Genomic DNA, 27,042 nt, shown 5'->3' on the forward strand with positions numbered 1-27,042 from the left:
CCAGAAGGCAGCCAACAATCACAGCACCCGAGCTGGTTAATGAATTACAACTTGCACATAATGTAACAATTAGCCGCAGTACTGTGAGGAATCGTCTCCATGAAGCCAATCTTCGTAGTCGGCGACCACCGAGATGTCCACCTCTATCTAGAGGCAATCGCGCTGCAAGATTAACCTGGTGTCAAGAGTTTCAGAATTGGACTGACAATGACTGGGCCACAGTTTTGTTTAGTGACGAGTCTAGATATGGATTTCATCCAGATTCTCGTCGGACAAGAGTTTGGAGACGACCCGGAAATGGAGAACGATTACGACATCTTGAAGAAGTGTATGCATACAGAGGTGGTACATTAATGGTATGGGGCGGAATCATGATTGACGGAAGAACTGACCTCATTTTCCCACGTGGCTTTCTCAGAAGTCAGCAATATTTGGGCACTATTCTTGAACCTGTTGTGCGCCCGTTTGCTGCTGCTGTTGGAGCAGCAGCACTTTTACTTTATGCATGATAACGCTCGACCACATGTTGCGCATATTGTAACAAACTGGTTGGATAACGAGGGTATTGATGTATTGCCGTGGCCAGCACAATCACCGGACTTGAATCCCATTGAGCATGTATGGGTCATGCTCCAACGAAGAATTACTCCACATATGGCAATATCTACAATGAGTTTTAATTAAAAGAGCTTCTGAGAGAACAATGGACACAACTACCTCAAGCAGACATTAACAATGTGATTCGGAGCATGAACAGTAGATGTAGAGCTGTGATAAACCAACATGGTGGCCATACTTTATTTTAAGTTTATATTTCGTATTTTTGACATTTTATGGTGGTATGTGTATGTGAAACATGGTGATTTGCAATATAATTTTTTTGCTCCAATTTCCTGTTTTTTTTGCAATTTATGGTTTTTGACATATTAAACAACAATTTAAACTACAGATTTTGTATTACTTTTTTTAAGTTGATTACAGATAAACAAAATACGTCTATTTATAAAAATATCCCTAGACTTTTGCGTTGTGTGTATGTTACTATAACTATTATACTAGATTAGTTGATATTGTCGCAGGGGCGGCTCGTGGTAGTACAAGATGGTGAGGCACACTACACTTGAGGAATATTACAGTAGACTCTCTCTATAACGAACACGGGTATTACGAAGTTTCGCTTATAACGAGGTATGTCCAACATCTGTGTGCTTACCGAGGCCAGTGCTGTAATAAATTCCACCGCCTGTAACTTTCTTCCTATTTATCTGTCTACCGATATTGAATATCGTAGGAAATTTACAATTTGCGATGGCCAAGTTTCATTGTTGAAGTCGATGATCGACACCTAATAAACTATGTAGGAGGCTTCAAAACATTTCAGTAGTGGTGATATGCACTGTTTTAAGTTCCTTTCGTCATGTAAATCAAATATTAAACAGTATTGTTCATACAAATCTTTGTTAGCAATCAAGAAGCTACAAACAAGTTACATGACGCTAGCCGGAATGTCGTTACGTCGCTGACATCTGTCTGTCGTTGGTCTTCTTCTTTTACATCCTAAACATAATATATTACATAATAGTGTTGACTGATATAACGAGATCCGCTTATAACGAGGTAATTAGTACGCCATTTCAGTTCTCGTTATAGAGGATGTTTACTGTATTATTATGGTTAGCTTTTCTTTAATAGCCGGAAGGTCGATTTTGTGGCGTCATAACGTCACAAAACGGCACCGTATTTATTTTAAGGCTTGCAAACGATATTAAATAACAATTATTTTATTCGCAAAAGAAAGTCGAAAGTTCTAAGTCTATAACATCGTTCATACTCTTATTAGCTGTTTTTTTAGCTAAAAATAATTAATATGATACCACATATCAAAACAGTGTGAGTCAGATGTTTCGTCCTTTCTTGGTCTCATCAGCGTTGTACAGTCATATTAAGCAAAATTTACATTATATACTACATGACATAGAGAAATACCATTTCTCTATGCTACATGACAAGAACGGACAACTGATTTCAGTTGCGTAACCAGGGGGTTTTTAGGGGTTATAAGCGCCCCATACCCTTAACATCCTCCTTAATTCCATACCCCCAGAGACCCATACCCCCTTAGGATCATCCTGGTTAAGCTGTTGACTGATTCTTTAATTATTAATCACTTGCCAAAATGAAATTATTGTGCGCAAACAATATACCTTCAAACACGTGATAATTTCATTTGGAACCAATCTTATATTGTAAATGTATTGAATATATAGGAAATAAAAACAAGCAAGTAAGCAAATTACTGTTATATTATAAGATTGATTTTTTATGTTAAATAAACTAAGGGTTAAATTTTATTTTTTTGGTTTTTTATATTTTTTATTAAACAGCGTGCTTAAAAGTAAAATTATTATGAAAGAAATCATAATTTCTAATTTTTTTATTAATTTACTTATTTAATTGACATTTGGAAAATGGCATACAGCTAGTCACAGCATGATAACATATTCTAAACATCTAATTACATATACTAAAATAGTAAGTAACCAGAGTGTAAGAAGGCCAAGTACACGTAACCACAACAAACTGCTTTAACAAACTACCTAACTAAAACTGCAAAACCACGCCAGAGGCATATTTTTGCCAGCCTCTGAAAGGATATTTAATCCCGGCTCCAAAAATTATTCTCAGATTAAATTTTATTGCGGCCGGCCGATCACCGTCGTCTTCGTAATATGCTAGACAAGGCGACCCATCTGAGGCAGTGCCTCTGGTATATAATTTGAGAAAGTGAGAGTGAGACGCATACTCGTATATACTCCCACGTAGGGTAGGTATTACCTACCGATGTATTTATGAAGAACGCTTAACCACAGTATAAATAGGTTCCACAGTAGAACCACTCTCCGAAAAATTGGAAGTAAAATGTTTCAACGCGCAGGGCGGCTGCGCATATTTCCTGGCCGCGCGAGAACCATTCTTCCCTTGCCAGTCGAGTAGGTACGTACGGGTTAACAGTGCCGTATTTTGCTTAAATTGAGTTAGTTTTGTGAATAATTGTTGGTATTGTGAAGTTGAACATGAGTAAAGTTCGAAGTGGTATTAGTCGGTGTTCAGCGAAAATGTGCACGAACAATTCAAAAAATTGTAACTACAGTTTTTTCCGATTTCCCAAGGAAGCTGATAGGTACGTATATAATTTTGAATTTGCTTATTTAACCACCTTAACAGAATAGCATCATTAATATTGGAAATAGTAAAATGTTACGTGCAGTTTTTTAAATACTTATGATACAATAATTATGTTTACAAAGAGGAAATATTTTCTAAAGATTTTTTGATATATATTATATGTTTATATATATAAATTCGGGTGCAAAACGTCCTCCGATGTTGTCCGATGCCTTGTTGCCAATATCTTCTATCATTGCAATTATCATCTTCTAATCCTCGTACACTCACTGATCGTCTTACTCCTTGTATCCACGTCGTTCTTGGCCTTCCTCTTTTCCTGATGTCTGTAGGTATACATTTCATAATTTTGGGAGTCTCTCCTCTCCCATTCTCTGAACATGTCCGTACCACGTTAATTGTTTCTTCTCAATGCATCTATGACCGTTTCCTGTAAACTAATTCTTCGCTTTACTTACTCATTTCTAACCCGGTCCAATCTCGATGTTCTACTTGCTCTTCTTAGGATGTCCATCTCGGTAGCTTCTATTTTACTTTTTTGGTGTTCCTTTACTCTCCATGTTTCTGATCCCTATACCAATGTGCTCTTAATCATGGTGTTGTATATTCTCATTTTTCTTTGTTTCCCTATCTTGGTACTCCACAAAACTCCGTTCAATGATTTAATTATATCTCTAATTATCGTTCTTTCTTTATTTACTCTGCTCTTAATTTCTGCATCTTTCGTATCTTCTTTGCTGAAATTAATTCCCAAATACTTACATTTATCACAGCTAGTTATTTTCTGATTATATTGTCCAATATCATATTAGTTGAATCTTCACCTAAGCATAAATATTGTGTTTTTTCTACATTCATCTGCATATTATATTATATATTTATGAAAGTTAATAATAGCCGGAAAATTTAGTGTTGTCTAAATAGTAAGTAAATTTAATTTATTTTCAGAGCACGAAATTGGGCAATGTTGTGCCAGAGAGAAGATTTGTTAAAGAAAAAAAACTTAAATTCGAACAGATTATGCAGTGTTCATTTTGAAAATACTATGTTTTCAAATAAAACTCGGAACAGGTTATGTAAAAACGCAGTACCACGTTTATTTCCTTCAATAGAAGAGAGTCCAAACCAACATTCAAATGTTGATCAAGGTGAGTTTATATGTTTGAAAGCTGCAATTTCTATGTAAACCCAAGAATCTTCTGCTATTTATATTGTTGACGTACAAATTTGTTGCATTGTAGTATTGCAATAAATTATAGCTTGTTTACTATGTAAACAACTTTACTATTTGTTATTCAAAACATATCAAACTTATTTTGAAACTATTTCTTGTGTCATGTTATAGTTTATTAGTTTTTGGTGTAATAAACCACAAATTATGAAATTCAATATCATCAACATTAAAATCGGAATTGTTTGTGTGACCACATTATTCCTTCACTCAACTCATTTTAAATCCCCTCGAAATTAAAGGTAATTTGTGATCTGGAAATACCAAGCTGCCCCTTGCAATCTGTCTGCTCTATACAAAAATATTTAAGCGGAATTTTGACGTGGAAATACCACAGTATATAGAGGGAAATTCCCTCTATATACTGGGGAAATACCATATATTGTCGAAATAAAAGACGGTATGCAACTTTCTAAGAAATTACAATCCATTTCCTGCTATTCTCTTTGCTATTTCTATTGTTGGAATACAAATTTGTTGGATTTGCATTTGTTAAATATTTTTGATTTCAAAATAACAAAAGGCTTCCTTGTACTTTAAAAAAATAATTCAGCTTGGTAATAAAAAATTAAATGTTGTAGATTGTAGATATTTTATGTATAATACGACACTTTCTTCATATAAGGCAACCTATAAACTTCTGTTGTAGATGATGAAAACAGTTTTGATCCAGTAAATGAGGAAGATGAGGAACAACGGGAAGAATTAGCTACCGTACTGCTAGGTGGAGAGGACGACAGCGAAGTTGTTCTACAAAAAAATCAACAAACTCAAACTTTGGAAAGTGTATCGACCTATAGCCCTAGAAAAAACAAGCTAAGAAAGACTATAAAGGAATTGCAAAACAAGAATTTTCGATTAAAAAAAAAATTGCAAAAACTACAAGGTTCTGGAAAACCCGATTATCTTAAAAACATTACATTGGAAAATTATAAATCACTAACGGATAAATTTTGTTCTGCCAATAAAAATTTAGCTAATTTTATTAATATTCAAATTGAACAAAATCTGAAAAAAAAGAACGGTCGGAGATATTCAAACGAATACAAAAACTTTTGTTTACAATTATATTTTAACGGTCCAAAACTGTATAGGAAAAAATTAGTTAAAGAATTTTGCTTGCCCAGTGTTACAACATTACACAAATTTGTCACACATATATCTGTCAAACCTGGAATAAATTATTTCATTTTTGATATACTTAAAAAAAAATGAATAATGTTTCTGATCTCGATAAATTATGTATCCTTTGTTTTGACGAAATGAGTATTAAGGCACATTTATTTTATAGTATTAAAAAAGATAGAATAATAGGTTTTGAAGACTTTGGAGATGAAAATACTAGTTTTAAACCAGCATTATCCGCAACAGTAATAATGATAAGAGGCGTAAAAACCAACTGGAAGCAACCAATAGCTTACTACCTTGTTAATTCAACTTGCCCTGCGGAAAAGCTACAAAATATAATTTTAGATATTATTACAAAATTACAAAATATTTCTTTAAAAGTGGTAGGAGTAGTATGTGATATGGGCTCTAATAATCTTAAACTTTCAAATTTGTTAAATATATCTGCCGATAGACCATATTTTTATCATGAAAATAATAAAATTGTCTTTTCTTTTGATACACCTCATTTATTAAAAGCACTCCGCAATAACTTCCTAAGACACAAATTTGTTATTGATGATATTATCGCTTCTTGGGAATTCATTAAAAAATTTTACGAACATGATAAACAATATCCTATACGTGCAGCGCCAAAATTGACCGAATCACATATATCTCCTAACAATTTTGAAAAAATGAAAGTGAAATATGCTTCTCAGATATTTAGTAACACTGTTGCTGCCGGTCTGCATCTGTATATTAGATTTAATGTATTCGTCGAGGAAGCAACAACAACCGAAACATTTATTAGGAACATTAATAATTTATTTGATATGCTCAATTCTTCTTCATTAAGAGGAGCAACTGAGTACCAAAGACCGTATAGAGGAACCGATACTCAGCAAGAATTTCTTAATACGTGTTTCCGATTGTTTAATAATTTACAGGTAATTAATTTTAAAGGTGAAAATGTAACACCAAGAATAAAATGTGTTAATGGTTGGAAAATAACCATTAATGGAGTGATTCATTTGTGGAATCTACTACAGTCACACGGAATGGATTATTTTTTCACAAGGCGGATGAATCAAGATTGTCTAGAAAACTTTTTTGGTTCAATCAGGCAGCAAGGTGGCAATTGTGTTAACCCTACTCCGGTACAATTTACCGCAGCATTCAAAATATATTTTTGTTTAGACACGATGCATTCCGGTACAGAAAATTGCGAAAGAGATGCCGGCGATATTTTGTTAAATGTAACCGATATATGTAACGACGAATCACTGCCCGAAACCCCTGCTTTGGTTCCTGAAAACACTTTGGATGACCAAGAATATCAAACATCAGATAAATTACAGAAAAACTTCACAAGATATATATGCGGTTATTTAATAAAAAAGTGTCTTAGGAAACATGTTTGTCAAATCTGTGAAGCATATGGGAGAGAGTACGATGAACTAGACGATTCGTCTCTGTTTTGTTACGTTAAAGCCTACAGTGGTAATGAAACAAACGTTTTTGGCAAGCTCTATATGCCAAGCCAAAATTTTGTGCAGTATATTACAGATTTGGAAATTATTTTTCAAGAAAATTTTCAAAATTTTAGTCATCAACCGAAAATCTTACAAAACTACGTTAGTTTATTCGAAAAAATACCATATACGCATCCTTGCAGCAATTTTCCAAAGGGTTATCTCATTAGATTATATGCTAGAATAAGAATATATTACACATTAAAAACAATTAATAGAAATTTTAAAGTATCTAAGACAAAAGGACATAGGAAATTAATAATTTGGAAACATAATTAGCTTTAAAACTTGTTGTTTGTTTGGGTTTATATGACTGCGGACACTAAATCCATTCGCAAATTTTAATTTTTTTTTACTTATTAGTCATGTTTCGCATACAATTTTATCCGTAAACTAATACTAACATTAATTTCTAATAAGTAATCCTTTTTATATTTTTTTGATAATTTAGTTAGTTAAGTAATTCATAATTTAGTTTTAAAATGTATTTTTTGATAATTACTTCTTCTATAATATATAATAAATTTTTCTGCAGCTCTATACTTAATTCAAGGGCTATTTTGCAATATATTGTTTAAGTTCCTCATTTTTTTAGGGGGAGAATAGTATAGGAATCACCCGGTACTCTCTCCAACTATCTGAAATATCTTCTGATAGCCATATTTGAATAAAAAATTTAATAGTGTTTTTTTTTTATTTTGATATAAATTTGCCAACATAATATAAGGTATATTCCTATTCCTGGCGAAGTATTTTTCTTATTCTTAAGACTTATTTTTAATTCATACAAACTAAATGGCACTGAAAGTGGATAATATTGTGTAGTGGATAACACTGGACATAATTTTCTTAAAAACGCATCAACCAATTCTCCTTTGGTCACTGGATTTACTTGTGGTTTAAAAATGGATTTGACTAGACTATGTCCCGCAGACATCCTGACAATGCAGATGCTTTGTTGATCCGACTCCTCAGGTCCTTTACTGGGCCGCAATTAACTTAGAAAAAATAATTTTATTAACGTTTCGACTTCCAATTCGGACGTCGTTGTCAAAATACAAAATATTAATTTATTTAGTATTTTGAAAACGACGTTTGAATTGGAAGTCGAAACGTTAAAAAAATTATTTTTTCAAGTAATTTGTGGCTTATTTCCCAATTAGAATAGTTGATATTCGTTTAATTCATTACAAAAATTGTTGAAATTGTTAAAAATAAGAAAGACGAAGAGAAATTTTTTTATTTAAATTTGTGGCTAAAAATCACCATCATAAATTATAAAAGGCTTCTCGAGACTATTAAAAAACTTTTTCCGTTCATTTATTGTGATTTTAAGATTTGGTTTTACTGTAAAACCATGTAAAACTTTTACATAATATATAGAATAAATGGTTAACTTTTTAGCAGTTTGAATTTTAATTGATAATATACTCTTGCACATTACGCGATTGATTTGATGAAAAGTAGGACTATTGCAAAATTTAATTAATTTTTTGCAGACTACAACTGAAACTAAACGAATAATGCAGAAAACACAAAAATCTCCGATATAACCAAATTAACCTATGAAATGCCAATAGTGACAAAATTTCATAAATGTCAATAGTGTCAAAATTTCATAACAGTGGAGTAAACTTGCCTGCCGTTGGACGAATTACAAACAAGCGTTACGACGCGGTAAATTTGAATTACTCCTCCTGGTTTAAAAACAGAGTATAGTAATGCCGTGAGAGCTTCGAGATTAACCTCCTTTTTATCTGACATTTATATGACGTGTACAATATATTAAAAACCATTGCGATATAAAACTTGCGCAATACCGTTGATATTTTAAATACCGTTGAAATATAAACATTGAATTGTAATATTGTTTTTCATTTATTAAACCCTTTAGTTTTGTAATATTAACATTTAGTAAGAACATCTGGACAGTTAAATATGGGAAACCGCATTTTTTATTTTAATAAATAATAATAGTAGTAGGCCCAGAACGTTTTAGTACGGCTCTGTAAGGTTAACCAAAGGAGCGTGCGGCCTCCGCCTGCATTCACCACTGGTGAATTACCAATTTCGTACTTTGCCGGTATTACTTTCAGAGATCAAAGCGCCGACAGACGAGTGATTTTACTGTGGAACCTCTATATACTGTGGCTTAACTACAAAGATACGGGGTCAGGGCCGTACCTACCTATTTTTATTTTTTATCATAAAAATAAAGTTATTAAGTTTTATGATAAAAATTAAGTTATTTAGCAAGTTTCAAAAAGTTAAATTGTATTTAAATAATTGATGATGAAATAACGAAAATAAAGTTATTTAGCAAATTTCAAACAGTTAAATTGTATTTAAAGAATTGATGATGAAATAACTAAATAACGTAAAGAGTCGATTGATATACCGGTGAGGCACTGCCTCACCTGCCTCATAGGACTAGCCGCCACTGTATTGTCGGCCTAATATGAAAAATACATAAGTCCAAAATATACAATTGTAGACTTTTGATGGCATCTGTTAGCATTATCCAAAAGCTATGTATAAATCTGCACAAGTCCGCTCTTAGTGATTTAACCGTTCAAACGCATCGGTGACTTTCTGATGTTTGTACATACAATAAGTCTTTTTATTGTGAACGGGTGAGTACCTAAAGTCGGTTCGCTAAACTCAGGACACAACTGGCTAGTGATTTTAGTTTTGCCAAAATTGGCAAAATTACTAACTATTCAGTAATTATTAACTATTTAGTAATTATTTTTTTGCCAATTTTACCAAATTAGCAAAATTACTTAGTAAAATCAATAGCCAGTTGTGTCTGAGTTTAGCGAACCGACGACGATACCAGTGATATACACTGGTACCTACAGGGTATAGGTTAAAATGACATAACATATTGTTTGATAATTAACAAATTGATTACGAAAACCGTTGAATTTAAATTGTTTAGGGACTTGTGCTCTTTTTACATTATATTTATTTGTATATAAGTGGAGTTATGCACATTTGTTAGTTTTTCGCCTCTCCTGTAAAATCAGGTATTTTGAACTTAAGCATTTTTCACATTAGGCCGACGATATTATGAATTATAATGTAGGTATTATTTTTTTTAATTAACAACATATATTTTGTTTTTTTTTCAGACTTTCTCAAAGAAGCGAATACATCAGAAACTATGAAAACAACACTTGGACATTCATGTACTAAAGAACAACGTATGGGCCAACCTGTTGAAGAAGAAACATTAAAATGCGAAATTTGTTTTAAGCTGTTTACTGATAGAAGTTCCTTGGATAAACACAAAAGATTGCATACTGTAGAAAAAAAATACAAGTGTAAAATTTGTTTTAAGCAATTTAGTGTAGCACAGCGTTTACAATATCATATAAAAAAGCGCGCATGTGAAAAACCTTTAATCAAGTGCGATATTTGTTTTAAGCAATTTACTGCAGCAAGTTCTTTGAAAACACATTTGAAGATGCACGCTGGTGAAAAACCTCACAAGTGTGAAATTTGTTTCAAGGCATTTATTACAAAAGGTGAGTTGAAGATACATTTGAGAATACATACAGGAGAAAAACCTTACAAGTGCGACATTTGTTTTAAGCAGTTTAGAGTGAAAAGTCACTTGAAAAGTCATTTGCGAACACACACTGAGAAAAAACCTCACAAGTGTGAAATTTGTTTGAAGAGATATACTGTAATAGGTGATTTGAATAGGCATTTGAAAACACATATAGGGGAAAAACCTCACAAGTGCGAAAGTTGTTTTAAGCAATTTCATGAAGCAAGCCATTTGAAAAACCATTTGAGAGTGCACACTGGGGAAATACCTTACAAGTGCGAGATTTGTTTTAAGCAATTTGGTGTAGCACATAATTTGAAAATTCATTTAAGAACGCACACTGGTGAAAAACCTTATAAGTGCGAAATTTGTTTTAAGGAATTTTCTCAGAAAGGTCATTTGAAAGAACATTTGAAAATACACACTGGAGAAAAACCTCACAAGTGTGAAACTTGTTTGAAGAGATTTATTAAAATAGGTGATTTGAAAAAGCATTTGAGAACACATACAGGAGAAAAACCTTACAAGTGCGAAATTTGTTTTAAGCAATTTAGTCAAGCAAGCCAATTGAAAGAACATTTGAGAGTGCACACTGGGGAAAAACCTTACAAGTGCGAGATTTGTTTTAAGCGGTTTACTAGTGGTGGTTCTTTAAAAGCACATTTGAAATTGCACACTGGACAAAAACCTCACAAGTGCGAAATTTGTTTAAAACAGTTTTCTGAGAAACGTTATTTGAACAAACATTTGAAATTGCACACTGGTGAAAAACCTTACAAGTGCGAGATTTGTTTTAAGCAATTTAGTCAAGCAGGTTCTTTGAAAAGACATTTGAAATTTCACTCTGGAGAAAAACCTCACAAGTGTGAAATTTGTTTTAAGCAGTTTTCTCTGGCAGGTTCTTTGAAAACACATTTGACAGTGCACACTGGAGAAAAACCCTACAAGTGCGAAACTTGTTTTAAGCAGTTTTCTAAGAAATCACGTTTGAATACACATTTGAAATTACACACTGGCGAAAAAACTTACAAATGCGAAATTTGTTTTAAGCAGTTTGCTATAACATACTATTTAAAGAGGCACATGAAAGTTCATCATCATCAGTAGCTCGATTCATTTTTAGACCTATTTGTTCGACCTATTTCCAAACAAATAGGTCTAAACTTTTGGGACACCCTATATAATATAATCACCATCATGTCGGATAATGTAATACACGATATTTGTACACGCATTCTGTTCTGTTCCTTGCTTTGTTCTTCCAATTATTAATCTCAAGAGTTTTCAGATCTTGTTCCATGTATCTAAGTTTGGGTCTTCCCTTTGATCTTCTCCCTACTGGTATCTGCCTCATTATATGCTGTGCTGTTTCAGTCTCCAACATCCGTTCAACATGGCCCATCCAGCGCAGAGGTCCCATCTTTCTGGATGTTATGACGTCGGGTTCGTTGTAGGCTGCGTATAGTTCAAAATTATATCGTCTGCGCCATACGCCATTTTCTTTTATCCCCTTATATATGTGTCGAAGGTTTTTGCGTTAAAACGTACGTAATAAGATCTCATCGCTTTTCGACAGTGTCCATGTCTCTGATCCATATATAAGGACCGGTTTTATCAGGGTTTTGTATATTTTGCATTTGGTTTTTCTCGTGATGTTGTTAGATCTTAGATGTTTAATTAGCCCATTATATGTTTTATTAGCAATGTGTATTCTTCTCTTAACTTCTTCGCTGAAGTTGTTATCTGCGTAACTAGTGAACCTAGATATGTAAAATTTTTCACACTTTCGATGTGATACTCTCCTATTGTCAGATTCTGTATGTTTCTTTGGCCTGTCGATCTGCTGGATCTCTTCTCTGGATGTCCGTAAGAAGCGTAAAGATCTTACAGTATTGTTTAATATTATCAATGGCATATATTACTGCCCTGAACTCCTTGCTAAAATATTGTTGTTTGTTCCACCACGATCAAGACAAATTCAAACCTTTCATATTTCTTTTCATAGATATAATTACTCATATTTTACTTTTGTTCCTAGAACACTAAGACTTGCTAACTCCCTGGGTGACCTTTTACTTTTTGGTAACTCTGTTGATGTTTTTAAGAACCATTTAACCAAATTAAATATTTAGCAATGTCATAACCTTGTTATTTGTTAGTAAATAATGTTTTGTAATTATTTTACTTTGTCATGTCTTTTTAAATGTTTTGTACTCTCTCAGTTTATTCTTATATATTCAACACTGTAATTATCAATATCTTATTAATGTATTACCGAATTGGGCTTGCCCGTATAAATAAATAAATAATTAAATAATTCATGTATTTGGTTTTTATTTCATTAATATGCAGGCCACTGTTTTTTTGCCGCTCTTTCTATCGCATTAAAAGCTCATCTGCAAATGCCAATATTTGTACACTTTTTTGTTATTATTGTTCCTCTGGTGTTGACTTTTGACTCTAATTATTTTCTCTAATGTGATGTGGAATATAATACAGGATAGAGCATCTCCCTGTCGTAGTCCCGTTCTAACATAGACTGTATCTGTTAGTGCGTTTTGAATTCGAATTTTATTTTGTACTTTAAGTGTTTATTTTACTATGTCAATGAGTTGAGTTGGAATATTAAACTCTTTTAGGGCGTGGATCAGAAATTCTCGATAGATACTATCATAGGCACTCTCAAAATCAATGAAGAGGTGATGTGTGTATATTAAATTCACTAGTCTTTTCCAAGATTTGTCTCAAGAGGAAGATCTGATCTATTGTGGACTTCTGCCTGCAGAAACCACATTGATATCCCCCAACTATTTGTTCCGCATATGGTCTGAAACGCTCATACACAATATTTGACAGTATTTTATATGCCAGTCAGTAGCGTTATTGCCCGGTAGTTGTTACATAGAAGCTGATCTCATTTTTTATATAGTGGAATAATTACTCCGGTATTCCAGTCTTGTGGCAGTTGTTTATTATTCCATATGATCACTATTAGTTCGTGTATCGCATTCAATACGGAGTCTCCTCCTTACTTTATTAATTCTGAGCTAATGTCTAATCTAGGTGATTTGTTGTTTTTCAGTCTGGTAACTGCTTCTTGCATTTCCGTTACTGAAGGGGGGTTGTTTCTCTGGTATCCGTTTGATCCAGTATAATTCCATCGTATAGATCTACGTTTTTTTCAAACTTTTCTTTTAAAAATTCTGTTCATCTTTGTAGTACATATTTCACTCTGTTGAGTTACTGTATCTCTTTCTTTGTCTCTGCACATCATTTACGGCGTTTAAAATATCATATAACAACGCACGCTGGTGAAAAACCTTACAAGTGCGAAATTTGTTTTAAGAAATTTTCTCTGAAAGGTCATTTGAAAGGACATTTGTAAATACACACTGGAGAAAAACCTCACAAGTGTGGAATTTGTTTGAAGAGATTTATTGCAATAGGCGATTTGAAGAAACATTTGAGAACACATACAGGAGAAAAACCTTAGTGCAAAAGTTGTTTTAAGCAATTTAGTGAAGCAAGTTGAAAATTCATTTAAGAGTGCGCACTGGGGAAAAACCTTACAAGTGCAAGATTTGTTTTAAGCCGTTTACTGCAGCTGGTTCTTTAAAAGCACATTTGAAATTGCACACTGGAGAAAAACCCCACAAGTGCGAAATTTGTTTTAAGCAATTCGGTGAAGCGGTAAATTTGGAAACTCATTTAAGAACGCACACTGGTGAAAAACCTTACAAGTGCGAGATTTGTTTTAAGCAATATAGTCAAGCAGGTTATTTCAAAACACATTTGAAATTTCACTCTGGAGAAAAACCTCACAAGTGTGAAATTTGTTTTAAGCAGTTTTCTCTGGCAGGTTCTTTGAAAACACATTTGAGAGTGCACACTGGAGAAAACCCGACAAGTGCGAAACTTGTTTTAAGCAGTTTCTCAGAAATCCGGTTTGAATTCACATTTGAAATTGCACACTGGAGAAAATACTTACAAATGCGAAATTTGTTCTAAGCAGTTTGCTATAAAAGATTATTTAAACAGGCACATGAAAGTTCACACTCAAGAGAAAAAGCTCAAGAGCAACCATAAATCTGTGGCTTGATGCTAAAAGGGCCAATGTCAATTTCTTGAGGTTTTATTTTGTCAACATTGAACTCGAAAAAAAGCCGTACAAAACAGCATATTAAATTCAAAAGAAAGTTGTACAAAAAAGCAAAAATTTGACATTGGCCCTTTTAGAACCAAGCCACAGAAATAATCTTGAAATTTAATTTTATGCCTTTCAATTCAACACGTCTGTTTATGCCCTCTTATGGTTTATTTTCATTTTAATGCCTTTTCTGATGACGTAACAACGTGGTATTCTTATACCGATATATTTACTAGAGATATAAAATTTTCAGAAAAATTGGGTACAGGAAAAAACAGGAAAAATTCGGAAAAATTGAGATTTGTTATAATATCAATATACTAAACATATTCTGCATCCCGTATTAAAATCGATAAATTTAGTAGAATCGCATAGATCTATAATCAGAAGTGCCTTTTGTCTTTACAACAAATTGCCCAACAAGTTAACCAGACTAGTTCTCTTATTAAAAGCTTGCTGAAATATGTTGAAGAACGCTACGAATTTTGTTCTAAGCCGATTCACTTTGCAACCAATTTTCTTGATGCTCGTTTTAAAGGAGAATAATGGTTGAATGAAGACCAACTAATGGAAGCTATAGACGTCATTTCTGAAATGTCTCGTTCCCTTAAACTAGATGTAGGGAAGGTGGTGGCAAATCTAACCCGACTTAGAACAAAAATTCGATTTTTTAGTCGAAATTCTTTATGGGATAGTGCGAATAATGCTCATCCCATTATATGGTGGCAAGGTTTGTTTACATCGCAGGTACTTATGCTAATTATCTCCCGAATTTTAAATGGACCTCCATCTTCCGCCTCTTCAGAAACTAGTCTTTACACAGCCTCATGCATACAGGTAAAAGAAATACAATCGCAGGATAAAATTCAGAAGTTATTCATTTAAATTTGGTTATAAACGAAAAACATGTATAAAAATCATGTTGTTTTATCCGTCCAGGATGATGAAGCGGGGATCGAGTCTGAAACAGATGCTTGGTCTGAAGATTCAGACTCAGATGAAAACCACTGAGCGCTTTGGTTAAATATTGTGCTTTCTATCTTTGAAGTTTCGGTTTTGATACTTTCAATAATATTATATATATACATGTTTGTACTTATGTCGTAGATATTAATAGATATTATTAAAGTATGTTCCTGCATTTATTTTTACAAAATATATATGTATTTAACAGACTTTAAAATTGGTATTTTTTCACGTTTCAAGTCTCAATTTAAAAATATTTAAATTTTCCCATTTTCTCAAATTTTTGCAATGGTTTGGAAAAAAACGGAAAAAATACTTGTTTTTTTCCCAATTTTTCCCGTTTTTTCCGATGTGTTAAATCTCTAATCGTGTCAATACAAACATAAGGTGTCGATTTGAAATATATGTATAATATACAGCCCATTACACCACCTTAAAAATTGAGCATTTTTGATGTCTCGAATTTCCCAAACCAGTTGTCCCATCTAAGTGATTTTTTTTATAATATTATAGCCTAGGCTATAGGTTACCTCCTTAAGCTTGTCATGCACGGGGAGCTATATACTGTAATATATATTATATCACATCGCTCTCTATAGTAATGAGTGAGCCTGCACACACGGAACCATTAGTTCCGTGTCTCCAGGCTCACTCATTACTATAGGGAGTGATATGATATAATATACATAATATATTACAGTATAGCTCCCCGTTCATGACAAGCTTAAGGAGGTAACCTGTAGCCTAGGCTATAATATTATAAAAAAAATCACTGAGATTGGACAACAGGTTTAGGAAATTCGAGACATCAAAAATGCATCATTTTTAAGGTGGTGCGTTAATTTCTTGGAGAAGTGTAACTGTAATTTAATGTAAATAATATAATATCCAATAATTGTAATTTAATATAAGATGTAATATAAGTTCCTTAAAAAATGTATTTTTTATTTCCCACAATACATTCTCCACAGGTCTAAATATCGTCGCTAGACGTTCGGCAGCACGACATTGGACCAAACTGGGACGTCCTATGAAGGTCCAATTGACGTCCACCGAACGTCCCCTCGGACTTTAGGTGGACGTCCATTGGACGTTAGATGGACGTCCATTGGACGTTTGGCAACGAGGCATTTGGACCAAACTAGGACGTCCTGTTAAGGTCCAATTTACGTCCCCTAGGACGTCCGATTAAGGTCCAATTTACGTCCGATTAAGGTCCAATTTACGTTCGATTAACGTCCAATTTACGTCCGATTAAGGTCCAATGTAGGTCCCCTCGGACGTTAGGTGGACGTCCATTGAACATTTGGCAATGTGGCTTTGGACCAAACTAGGACGTCCTGTTAAGGTCCAATTTACGTCCCCTAGGACGTCCGATTAAGGTCCAATTTACGTCCGATTAAGGTCCAATTTACGTCCCCTCGGACCTTAGATGGACGTTCGGTAGCGCGACATTTGGACCAAAATAGGACGTATAAAGGCGTTCCTCGGACGAAAACGGACGTCCTTAAAGTCCGTGAAGGACGTCCTATGGACGTCCTTGTGCTATTAGGGTTATATGAAACATAAATCAAAACAATATACAACTGATGTAACAGTTTTTAGATTGGTATATCAACAGCATTCTAAGCCAAGAATTTTTTAGTAGAACACTCTTTTTTATAAGCACTTTTAAACTACAAAACAAAATTACGATTTTCTCAATTTTTTTTAATAGATCACCCTATATTTTATTTTTTTTGAAATATTGTATTTATGATACTCTTTCATTTTTATATAGCATCTCCTATACCTAAACTTATTAGTTTCTGAGATATTTTTAGTTTTCTTCATTTGCTGGGAATACATTCTAAATATTATGTAATAATATACCAAATATTTTCATTCAATAAATAACTAACAAAAAATAATAAACCGTAACAAAATTTAATGAATGTACCAATTAATGTGATGTTAAGGATATAAGTCTAAAGTAAATGTTGAAAATGACCACTTTCAACGTCTATGCAATTTTGTAACCGATATTCAAATGACCGAGCCACATTTCTAACATTTTTGTAAGTCAATATTATTAAAAGCTTCTTTTATTCTATTTTTCATATCATCAAGCGTTGTTGGATGCTTCTGGTATACAAGGTTTTTTATATAGCCCCACTTGAAAAAAATCAATTTTGGAAGAACTGGAGCACCGTCGTATAAAAACCTCAACCGTCAAAAAATGTGGACCAATCACATAATCTCTAACAATATCACCTTAAACATTTATAGATCACCTAGTTTGAGTGTTAACAAAGTAGGGATTTCTTGATGCATATTAATGAAATTTAATATGAAAATTATATTATTAATAACTGCGGGTCACAATCTGCAATTAGGAATGTGTTACTAAAAACTTCTTGGCTTAGAATGCTGTTGATATAATAATCTAAAAACTATTAAATTAGTTGTATATTGTTTTGATTTATGTTTTGTGTGAGTTGTTTATTAAATAAAAATAAATCTTGTAATTTTATTATACACAAGATACCTATATTTTTTTATAGGAATTGTATGATTCTTGTATATTAGGGAAATATGATAATTCCTTAATATCGCATTTATTGATACATTCATTGCATATTGCTATGGTTTATATTTTGTGTTAGTTATTTATTGAATAAAAATAATTTTGTTTAATTATCATTCAATACCAACTTGAGTATTTCTACTAGAAAAATTGAATGTATTCCCGAAAGTTGAAGAAAACTAAAAATATCTCCGAAAGTAATAAGTTTAGATATAGGGAATGCTATATAAAAATGAAAGAGTATAATAAATACAATATTTTTGAAAAATAAAATATAGGGTGATCCATTTAAAAAAATAGAGAAAATCGTAATTTGGTTTTGTAGTTCACCCTGTATACAAACATTCGTCAATGATTTCAATTGGACTTAATTTAAAAACTACAGTATATTGTTTATCTTACTACATAAAACAAATTATTGTCTATGAATTACTTCTTTATATACAGGGTGTTAATCTCATAGGGATTTCGAAATAAAAATGGTCATAACTTGTTAAATACTCTGTATAGTAATGCAAAACCCTATATTATATGAACAAGAATTATGAGGGGAACATAAATATGAAAAAATATATAAGGTGTCCATTTTAAAAAATTATATGTTTGATATACCACGCTGTTATTGATCACCCTGTAGAAATGGACATATTTTCCAAGCGTGGAGAATATCATTGCCTACATTTTTTCTAAATAACTTTTTTCGATATTCTATACCGTAATGGAATTATCGACCGATCCCGCACTAAAAACTCACCCTGTATATGTTTTTCACCACTCTCACATATTCAGAGCCGCCACTCATTTCTAATTGAATGTCCACCACAGTAGATAGGTTTCTGATCAATTTGTCACATGCCTTCTCAATATTGTTCTGAAGCTATTTTCTAGTGGCATCTTAATGCAATTTACTATTTTAATTGGGAATAAGCAACAAATTTTACTTTGAAAATAAGTTTATTTGATATTTTGGTTTCTGAAGTGAACTTGAAACGTCAAATAAACTTAATTTCAAAATAAAATTGTGGTTTATTCCCAACTAAAATGCTTCTCAAGATAAATAAATCTATGTGTAAGGCTTTCGCCTTCACTTATAATTTTTCCATTAGGTAGCTGTCTTATAATAAAAATTACTGTTGTGGACCTGCCTTGCATAAGTCCAAATTGATTTTTATCCACTTCTATTTCTAGAACCTTATACTAAATTCTATTACGTTACACCATAAACGTATGATAATAAAAGCATATTTTGGCATGCACAATTATCTGAACAAAATTAAGCAAATGTTTACTTGAAATAACTATTGCAAACCAAATAAAACACTAAATAGCTGTTTAAAATTTCTTTATTAAAAATCTGGAAGGAGGGGGCGCCCTTATTGGTGCAATGGCGAAAGTCAAACCCCTCTAAACCTCTCCTATACGCTCTGAGCTTCGCTGGTGTCGTTCCTAGCGGTTATTAATTCAACTTTTACCGGTAATTTTTGAATTTATTATTTAATTGTCATCGCTTAATATTTACAACGCAAAAAAGTAATTAAATTGTAATACATTTTTTTAAGATTTTGCTAATCATTTTGACGTTCTATTGATAAAATATGAATTTCTTACTTCGGATACTTTCACAATTATCGTGTAGATGGCGCTAAGATTAATTTATAATTACATATTACGGAACATTAAAAAAACTTAAATTCAGTATTTAAGACGTAAGTATATTTAAGGTAAAAATATATACCACAGCTTTGACCAACTAATATTTTTTATAATTAATGTTTTTAATTTTAATTTTAAATTAATCACTTTGACATTTATGTCAAATTTCCGGTAAACGTTTACAGACTTGCCACTACTGGCGCTCGCGAATTTGTAAATATCCCCTCTACGTACGAGCTCACAGCGTATAGGGCCCAGTACATCCAGATTTAAAAATACAACTCGCATATAAAAGTCATCAAATTATTTACATCATTATCAATACAATTTAAAATTCAGATCTAACCTAAGTAACATACATACAGTGTGTCCACGGATGGGGTACCCAAGATAAAAAACTTTTATTTTCAATTTTAGCAAAAAATGTCATTCTTGATAAAAATTTTTGCTTGTTCTAAAACCCCATAAAACGAAATAAAATTACAAGTTTTTCAAAACCTGCTTAAGTTTGTAGCCAATTTTGGGACCGTGCAAGTTCGGCAAAGCGACCCGTATTTCTTCGCTCTTTTATTATTCATTATTCGCACTTTTAATTATATTGGCCAATTATATTAGTCCTGGTTACTGGATAATTGTCAAGGCCATAGTCCAAAAAAACAATAAGAAGAAAAAAATAAGATTCAGGTTATGTTATGAAAACATCAACAATTGTATATAGTAAATAAAATTAGTTATTAAAACGCAGTATTGCAAGCAAAATACAATTAATTAAATTTACCTTTATATAATAATTGCATATCATATCAATATTGTGGAGCAATATATAATTTTTCTGCTTCATTGACAGAAGGTATGAAATATACGTCAATTTGACAATTTCAATTGACAACATGAATTATTTAAGATAGTTGCAATATTTCTCCGCGACTCGCGCAGGGTCGTTTCTCGTTTCCCTTTCCAAGTACTTGCACACCGCGAATAAATTTTGGCACTAAGTTCGAAATCGTAACAATAATCTAGTGTTGCTAAGCTACAATGTAGCTTAGTAACTGTCAACTTCGGTAAATAATTTGTGAATTGTCATTTTTTTCGACAATGTTAAGCGTTCAACAAAGACTTCAATATAACGTGCAAAATAGAATATTGTAGTGAAAGAAGCGGGTAGTGGTATAAGTTTTTCACCAATGATTGCACAAAAGTCAAGCCTCATGTCATAATCACAATATTGTAAGGTGTGAATAAATTTTGGTTTAAAGGAATTAATGTTGTTTTGCTCGAATATTTTCTGTGACTTTTGTTACTCTTTGTGACTCTTTTCGTATACTTAACTTTGGATTTTCCCTTACTGACTACATAGCTAGGGCAGTAGCTGTGTCATCATCCTCATTATACGTTGTTTTCGATCTTTTTCTGTTTCCAACAGATCCCGTCTCATTGAATTTCTTTATCAATTTCTTCAATCCATTCCGTGTAACAAGTACATCTCGATATTTTTCATTGAAAATTTCAATCGCATGTCGGTACGAAACAGCTCCAATTCCATAACACATTACAATATCTATAAATTCTTTGTTGGATAGTTAACATTATCTCATCGAAAAAGAATGACAATTCGCAAATTATTTATCGGAGTTGACAGTTATTCAGCTACATTGTAGCTTAGCCACACTAGATTATTGTTAAGATTTCGAACTTAGTGCAAAAATTTATAGGGATTTACACAAAATTAAGCAGGTTTTGAAAAACTTGAATTTTATTTCGTTTTATGGGGTTTTAGAACAAGCAAAACTTTTTAAAAAAATAATGACATTTTTCGCTAAAATTGAAAATAAAAATGTTTTTCCTCTTGGGCACCCCATCTGTGGACACACTGTATTTATATAATCTCATAAGAAATTTCACTACATTTATTACTAATTAAGTAAAATTTATAATGTTAAATTAAGTAATGTTCTTGTAAATAAGTCTATAAAACTATAATAAAAATTAAATACAGGTACAACGCAAAAATGCATGTGAGCTACAAAAATTGTTAATAAAAAATGTTTAATCAGTTCTTTTTTTTTTTTTTAAGGAAAATACTCTTGAGTCTCCATTTTTCGCTTCTTCGTAATGTTCTTTCCCTTATTATTAACTTCTTCCAGAATTCCTTGAGTTTTTCTCATATATTCGGCAAAACCTTGGTCATCTAATCCGTTCAACACATTAATGAGGTATTCCTGTTGAAGACTTCGTTTGGTTTTTTCCTGGGTCACATTTGTCTGTTCTAGCTTCCCTCTGACAAATTCATTAATTTCCTCCTCATGCCTTGATTTGATAGTTGACATTTCTCCTAAACACCTTGCAGCATCATCTACAACAGAGTTAGTGCCCAAACGCTCCTCATACATTCTTACCAAGTGCACATGCTGACACAAGGTATTCCTCACCACATAGTCATCACAACTACACCAATAACGGTGAATACAAATCTTACACACTCTACAAAACAATGTCTTACACTCACTCTCACACACTTGTCTAAAATTTACATAACGTAATATATTCATACCTTTAAAGATTTTACCTCATAATAGCCATATGCAGTCTCCTTAACCAGTTCTTCTAGTTTGTCTTTCATCGATGCTGCCCGTTTGTGTGCTGTTATTGAAAGCCTGTCTTGATAATTATTTGCGCTTGGTCGTATTATATCCACTATCCTCGTCCACATTTTGGCTTCAACTAGCTCATCCATTGTATCCAATAGCTTTTCAATCCTCACTGCTGCATTCCTCTTTAAGTAATTCGTCTTTAGTAGATTGTTGAGTGATTCAATTGCCATGTTGGTATTAACCCCAGAATTTTTTCTGTAACAATAGGGCCACAGTTGTATTCTGTCTTCAGCCAAGTAACGCCTAGAAAAAAATATACTTAAGGGTGTCTTAAAATGTATGATTTCGTATAATTATTTACTTTTTCAGATAAGCGACAAATTTTATCTCATTTGCCTCTTCTAGTTTGGATACATATTTGTCGCATAGTTCTTTAAATTTATCTTCATCTGGTTCTCGCATAATCTGCCTGAGTTCATTTTTCATTTGCGCCTTCAAAGTTGGATCCTGTAATTTTTTCTTTCCTCTAATGTTCCAGTTCTTCACCACATGCCACGTACATAATAGTCTCCTTGGTTGTTGTCTCATTATCTTCTCCCATGCATTATAATATTTAGGATCATCATCACTCATGAAATATTCCGCATTAACTTCTGTCTGCATCTTATTCTTGAGGGCATCTAAAGGTTTTAAAAATAATCGTTAGTTAGCAGTCCTAAATTGCCACTACTTATACAGTGTGTCTGCGTAACTTGGAACCATATGGGAAACTTTTTTAATATCAATTTTACGAATAAAAGTAATTCTCTAGAAAGTGCTCTGCATAGTCTTAAACCTAAGACGCAATCATCAGATATAAAATTTTATCAACAGTATACGAGGTATGTCAAAAAATATGAATTTCGCTCAAGAGTAAAGTGCCTTTATATTTCATAATATCGAAAATTGTACTTGAGAAAAGTGGTTTGTAATTAAAAATTATGTTATAATCTGCATTTACACTCTTCTAATTGAAATTTTTTTAAATTTTCCTCAAATCACGGACAACCAACATCATTTTTATATATGATAGCTCCGTTATTATTAATTTTGCGAAAAAAAGTTATTCCTTATAAAAAGTTCTGCATTATTTAGCAACTAAGATACAATTATAACATATTAAATTTTGTCAATTTTATACGAGGTATGTCAAAAAATATAAATTTTGCTGAAGAGTAAAGTATCTTTATTTTTCACAATATTGAAATTTGTTATTATAAAAAGTTTTTTAGAATTAAAAACTATGTTTTAATATGCAATTACATCCTTCTAGTGGAAATATTGTGAACTATAAAGGTATTTTACTCTTGAGCGAAATTTATATTTTTTGACATACCTCGTATAAAATTGAAAAAAATTTATATCTTATGATTGCATCTTAGTTTTTGACTATTCAGACATTTTTATAAAGAATAACTTTTTGTCGCAAAATTAATAATATCGGAGTTATTTTAAATAAAAATTAATGTTGCGTATCCATAATTTGAGGAAAATTTACAAATTTTTTTTTTCAATTAGAAGAGTGTAAATGCATAGTATAACATAATTTTTAATTACAAACAACTTTTCTTAATAACACTTTTCGATATTGTAAAATTATAAAGAAACTACTCATGGATGAGCAAAATGCATATTTTTGAACATCCTCGTATATTATTGATAAAATTTGATATCTGATGGTTGCATCTTAGGTTTTAGACTATGCAGAGCACTTTATGAAGAATAACTTTTTTTTCGTAAAATTGATATTAAAAAATTTCCCATATGGTTCCAAGTTACGCAGACACACTGTATAATACATACCTAAAAAAACTTCTTGAATTTGTTGGTCCAATCTGTTTGATAGCAGGAACGCAACAGGAAATCCAGCATTTCTTTCGTCTTTCACCAGCATAATCGTCAAATCCAATCCTTTCTGATTTGTCCCATGTGTCCCATCTATACAAATTATCGGGAATTGTCGTAGTTTCTCTTCCATCACCGCATTCATAAATCCTACTGCAAAATCTTCTTTTCTCAATACATCATGCTCTTCTCCTAATAAAAATAAACCACCAAATTTTTAGTTCATTCAAAATTTATAAGCTTGTATCCCGCGTACAAAAAAAGTTGATTAATAGCAAGATGAAAATTTGTTAATATGGTTCATTCCACCAACATACGCCTGTTTTGGATTATCGCGACAACGAATATTTCAGTGTGCAACATAAGAAGTACGAAAGTAAATGGCTCTAATAATTATTCCATTAAACAGCAATGTAATTTGCAATTTATTTTCGTTCTTCATATTTTGCACAATAAAATATTCGTTGTCGAAATAATCCAACACAGGCGTATATTCGTGGAATAGGGTATAGCTTAACAGTGTCTAGTTGAACAAACCTTGATTTTAATTGTGGAACATGTCATCCTGACAATTTTATGATAGTGAAAACTAGCAGGATGTTTTTAAGTTTATTCAATAGCAAAATTTATACCGGGTGGTGAATTAGAAAAGGGGCCATAGGAAACTCAATGTTAAATTCTAAACTGTTGAATTCCTGCTTCCCTAATTATTTTACATCAAAAGTCATAAGAAACTATTTGTAGAGAATTGAAATATGTATTGAAAACAAATGTTAATACTGTTCTACGAACAATAATTATTCAAAATTTTGTAAAAATATAATACAATTTTCAGAGTAATACGCCAAAGTTAAGCCCCACACAGTGCAGTAATGTATACAGGGTGTCCCGGAAAATAGTGCGTTCCTTTAAGGTATGGAGAGAATACACAATTTGGAACAAAAAAGTCCTATACCATTTTTTTCTAAAGTTAACCGTTTCCAAAAAAAAGTTAACATTGTTTTCCATATACCTGTATTTTAATGTTTGGAAATTTTAATAAACTGGCAACATCGTATGCACTACGGAATAATAACATTTAAGAACTGCTTTAATTAATATTAGCTATTAATTAATATTAATATAATCTTGCTATTATAATCTTGCTATTAATTAATATTAGCTGGTTTGTGATTGTGATTAACAGTATTTAAAATAATCCAACCTAATAGTAGGTAATACTTATGTATTTACTATTTGTTTACTAAAATTATTTTCTTTTGAAATGTATTGAAATACCTATTGCATAATTTTAAACGAATTACACATCTTTTAACTGAACTAGTATTATGTATTTAGTAAGGTTTAAATGGGTTGAATGCTGAGTATTGCTGAGGGCTTTAACTGAATTACATAGTTTTAATAGTTTACAGTGGAACTTAAATACACCAGATAATGTCTCAGTAATTTGTTTACTTGTGAACTGAAATAACTAAGTTGTACTTACTTGAAAATAATTATTATACCGAATAGATGTTTCAAGTAACCTTTCACAAACACCATTCATAGGTAATAATATAATAGGTAATACACTCACTATTCGAAAACATTTTCGGCATTGACACTAAACAGGGACTTACATGGGACTGTCTATGCTTAAATTTGCGTACCGCACATAGTTGTCAGATTTAAATTTGCCTACCAAAATACATTTTAATTTTTTGGTCAAACGGTTGCATTTAGAAAAAAATGTTATGAGTTTTTTGTTCTACATGGTGCCTTCTACCTATACCTTTAAGGAACGCACTATTTTCCGGGACACCCTGTATAAGGTTGCATTTGGTGACAATGAAGTTATTATATTAAAAATTTGAACTGTCAATTTTTTTATTCATTTTATCATTTTATTGTTTAAAACACACTAAAGTTGATAAGATACCCTCAGTTAAGGAGAAAGTATTAATAATAAAGATATTTTCTTCAGTCAATAGTGTGCTCACTGTCAGTTAAATAGTAACTTGTGGCCTAATATGCCCACACACACCTACTGCAGTAAATACATTATATTTTTCAAAATTTTGGAATGTGTTTAAACCATAGAACAATTCTAACGTGCTATGTACTAAGAGTATAAGTCATAAATAAGATTTTTCGGGATTCTTCTATATTTTGAATTATATAATTAATAAGGTATTACCAAAGTAGAAAGTAAAATAGTTAATTACTAATTTATTAATCATATTTCGTCACCATTTTCATATTTAGTTGTAATAGTTATTTCATCAGTGGTTAAAAAGACTTTCCTCCTATACTGTGCCCAGGCTATCCGGTCAGGATCTGCGTATTTCAACTGATTGTTCAAGAGCCGAACCTTTATAGTTCGAGAGCTGGTAGATAATTTTGAGCAGGTATTTGAGGCTATCTGAAAATTTTTCAGGTGACTCTTGCATAATTGCCTAATACAAGCCTAATAGCCGCTTTACACCAACAATAAATTGATGAAGAAATTGACCAACTTCTTCAAGGTCAAATTTGACCTTGTATGTACAAAATACAATTTTATAACCAATTTTGCCGTGAATAAAAAGAAAATGAAGAAATTTGACGAAATAAAACATATCCTTTGTTCTATTTCGTCAAA

The 27,042-nt window shown here is 32.1% G+C and overlaps 1 protein-coding gene and 1 long non-coding RNA gene across 24 annotated transcripts in view; one reads left to right on the forward strand and one right to left on the reverse strand.

Annotated features, from left to right (window-relative positions):
• The window catches only part of LOC126892106 (zinc finger protein 208-like), a 168,163-nt gene that overhangs the window by 83,244 nt on the left and 57,877 nt on the right, over positions 1-27,042 (forward strand). For 15 of the 23 annotated variants that reach the window (XM_050661550.1, XM_050661549.1, XM_050661553.1 and 12 more), the window contains one exon: positions 10,194-11,093. The exons of the other annotated variants lie outside the window; for them this stretch is intronic. In XM_050661550.1, coding sequence (XP_050517507.1) covers positions 10,194-11,093 — 900 coding nt within the window. The remainder of the gene's footprint in view (positions 1-10,193; positions 11,094-27,042) is intronic. 23 annotated transcript variants of the gene reach the window in all.
• The window catches only part of LOC126892112 (uncharacterized), a 69,228-nt gene continuing 53,530 nt past the window's right edge, over positions 11,345-27,042 (reverse strand). Inside the window, exon 3 of the long non-coding RNA XR_007700679.1 lies at positions 11,345-11,471. This is a non-coding gene — a long non-coding RNA (uncharacterized LOC126892112). The remainder of the gene's footprint in view (positions 11,472-27,042) is intronic.

This window comes from Diabrotica virgifera, chromosome 9 (assembly GCF_917563875.1).
Source record: "Diabrotica virgifera virgifera chromosome 9, PGI_DIABVI_V3a".
NCBI lineage: Eukaryota > Metazoa > Arthropoda > Insecta > Coleoptera > Chrysomelidae > Diabrotica > Diabrotica virgifera.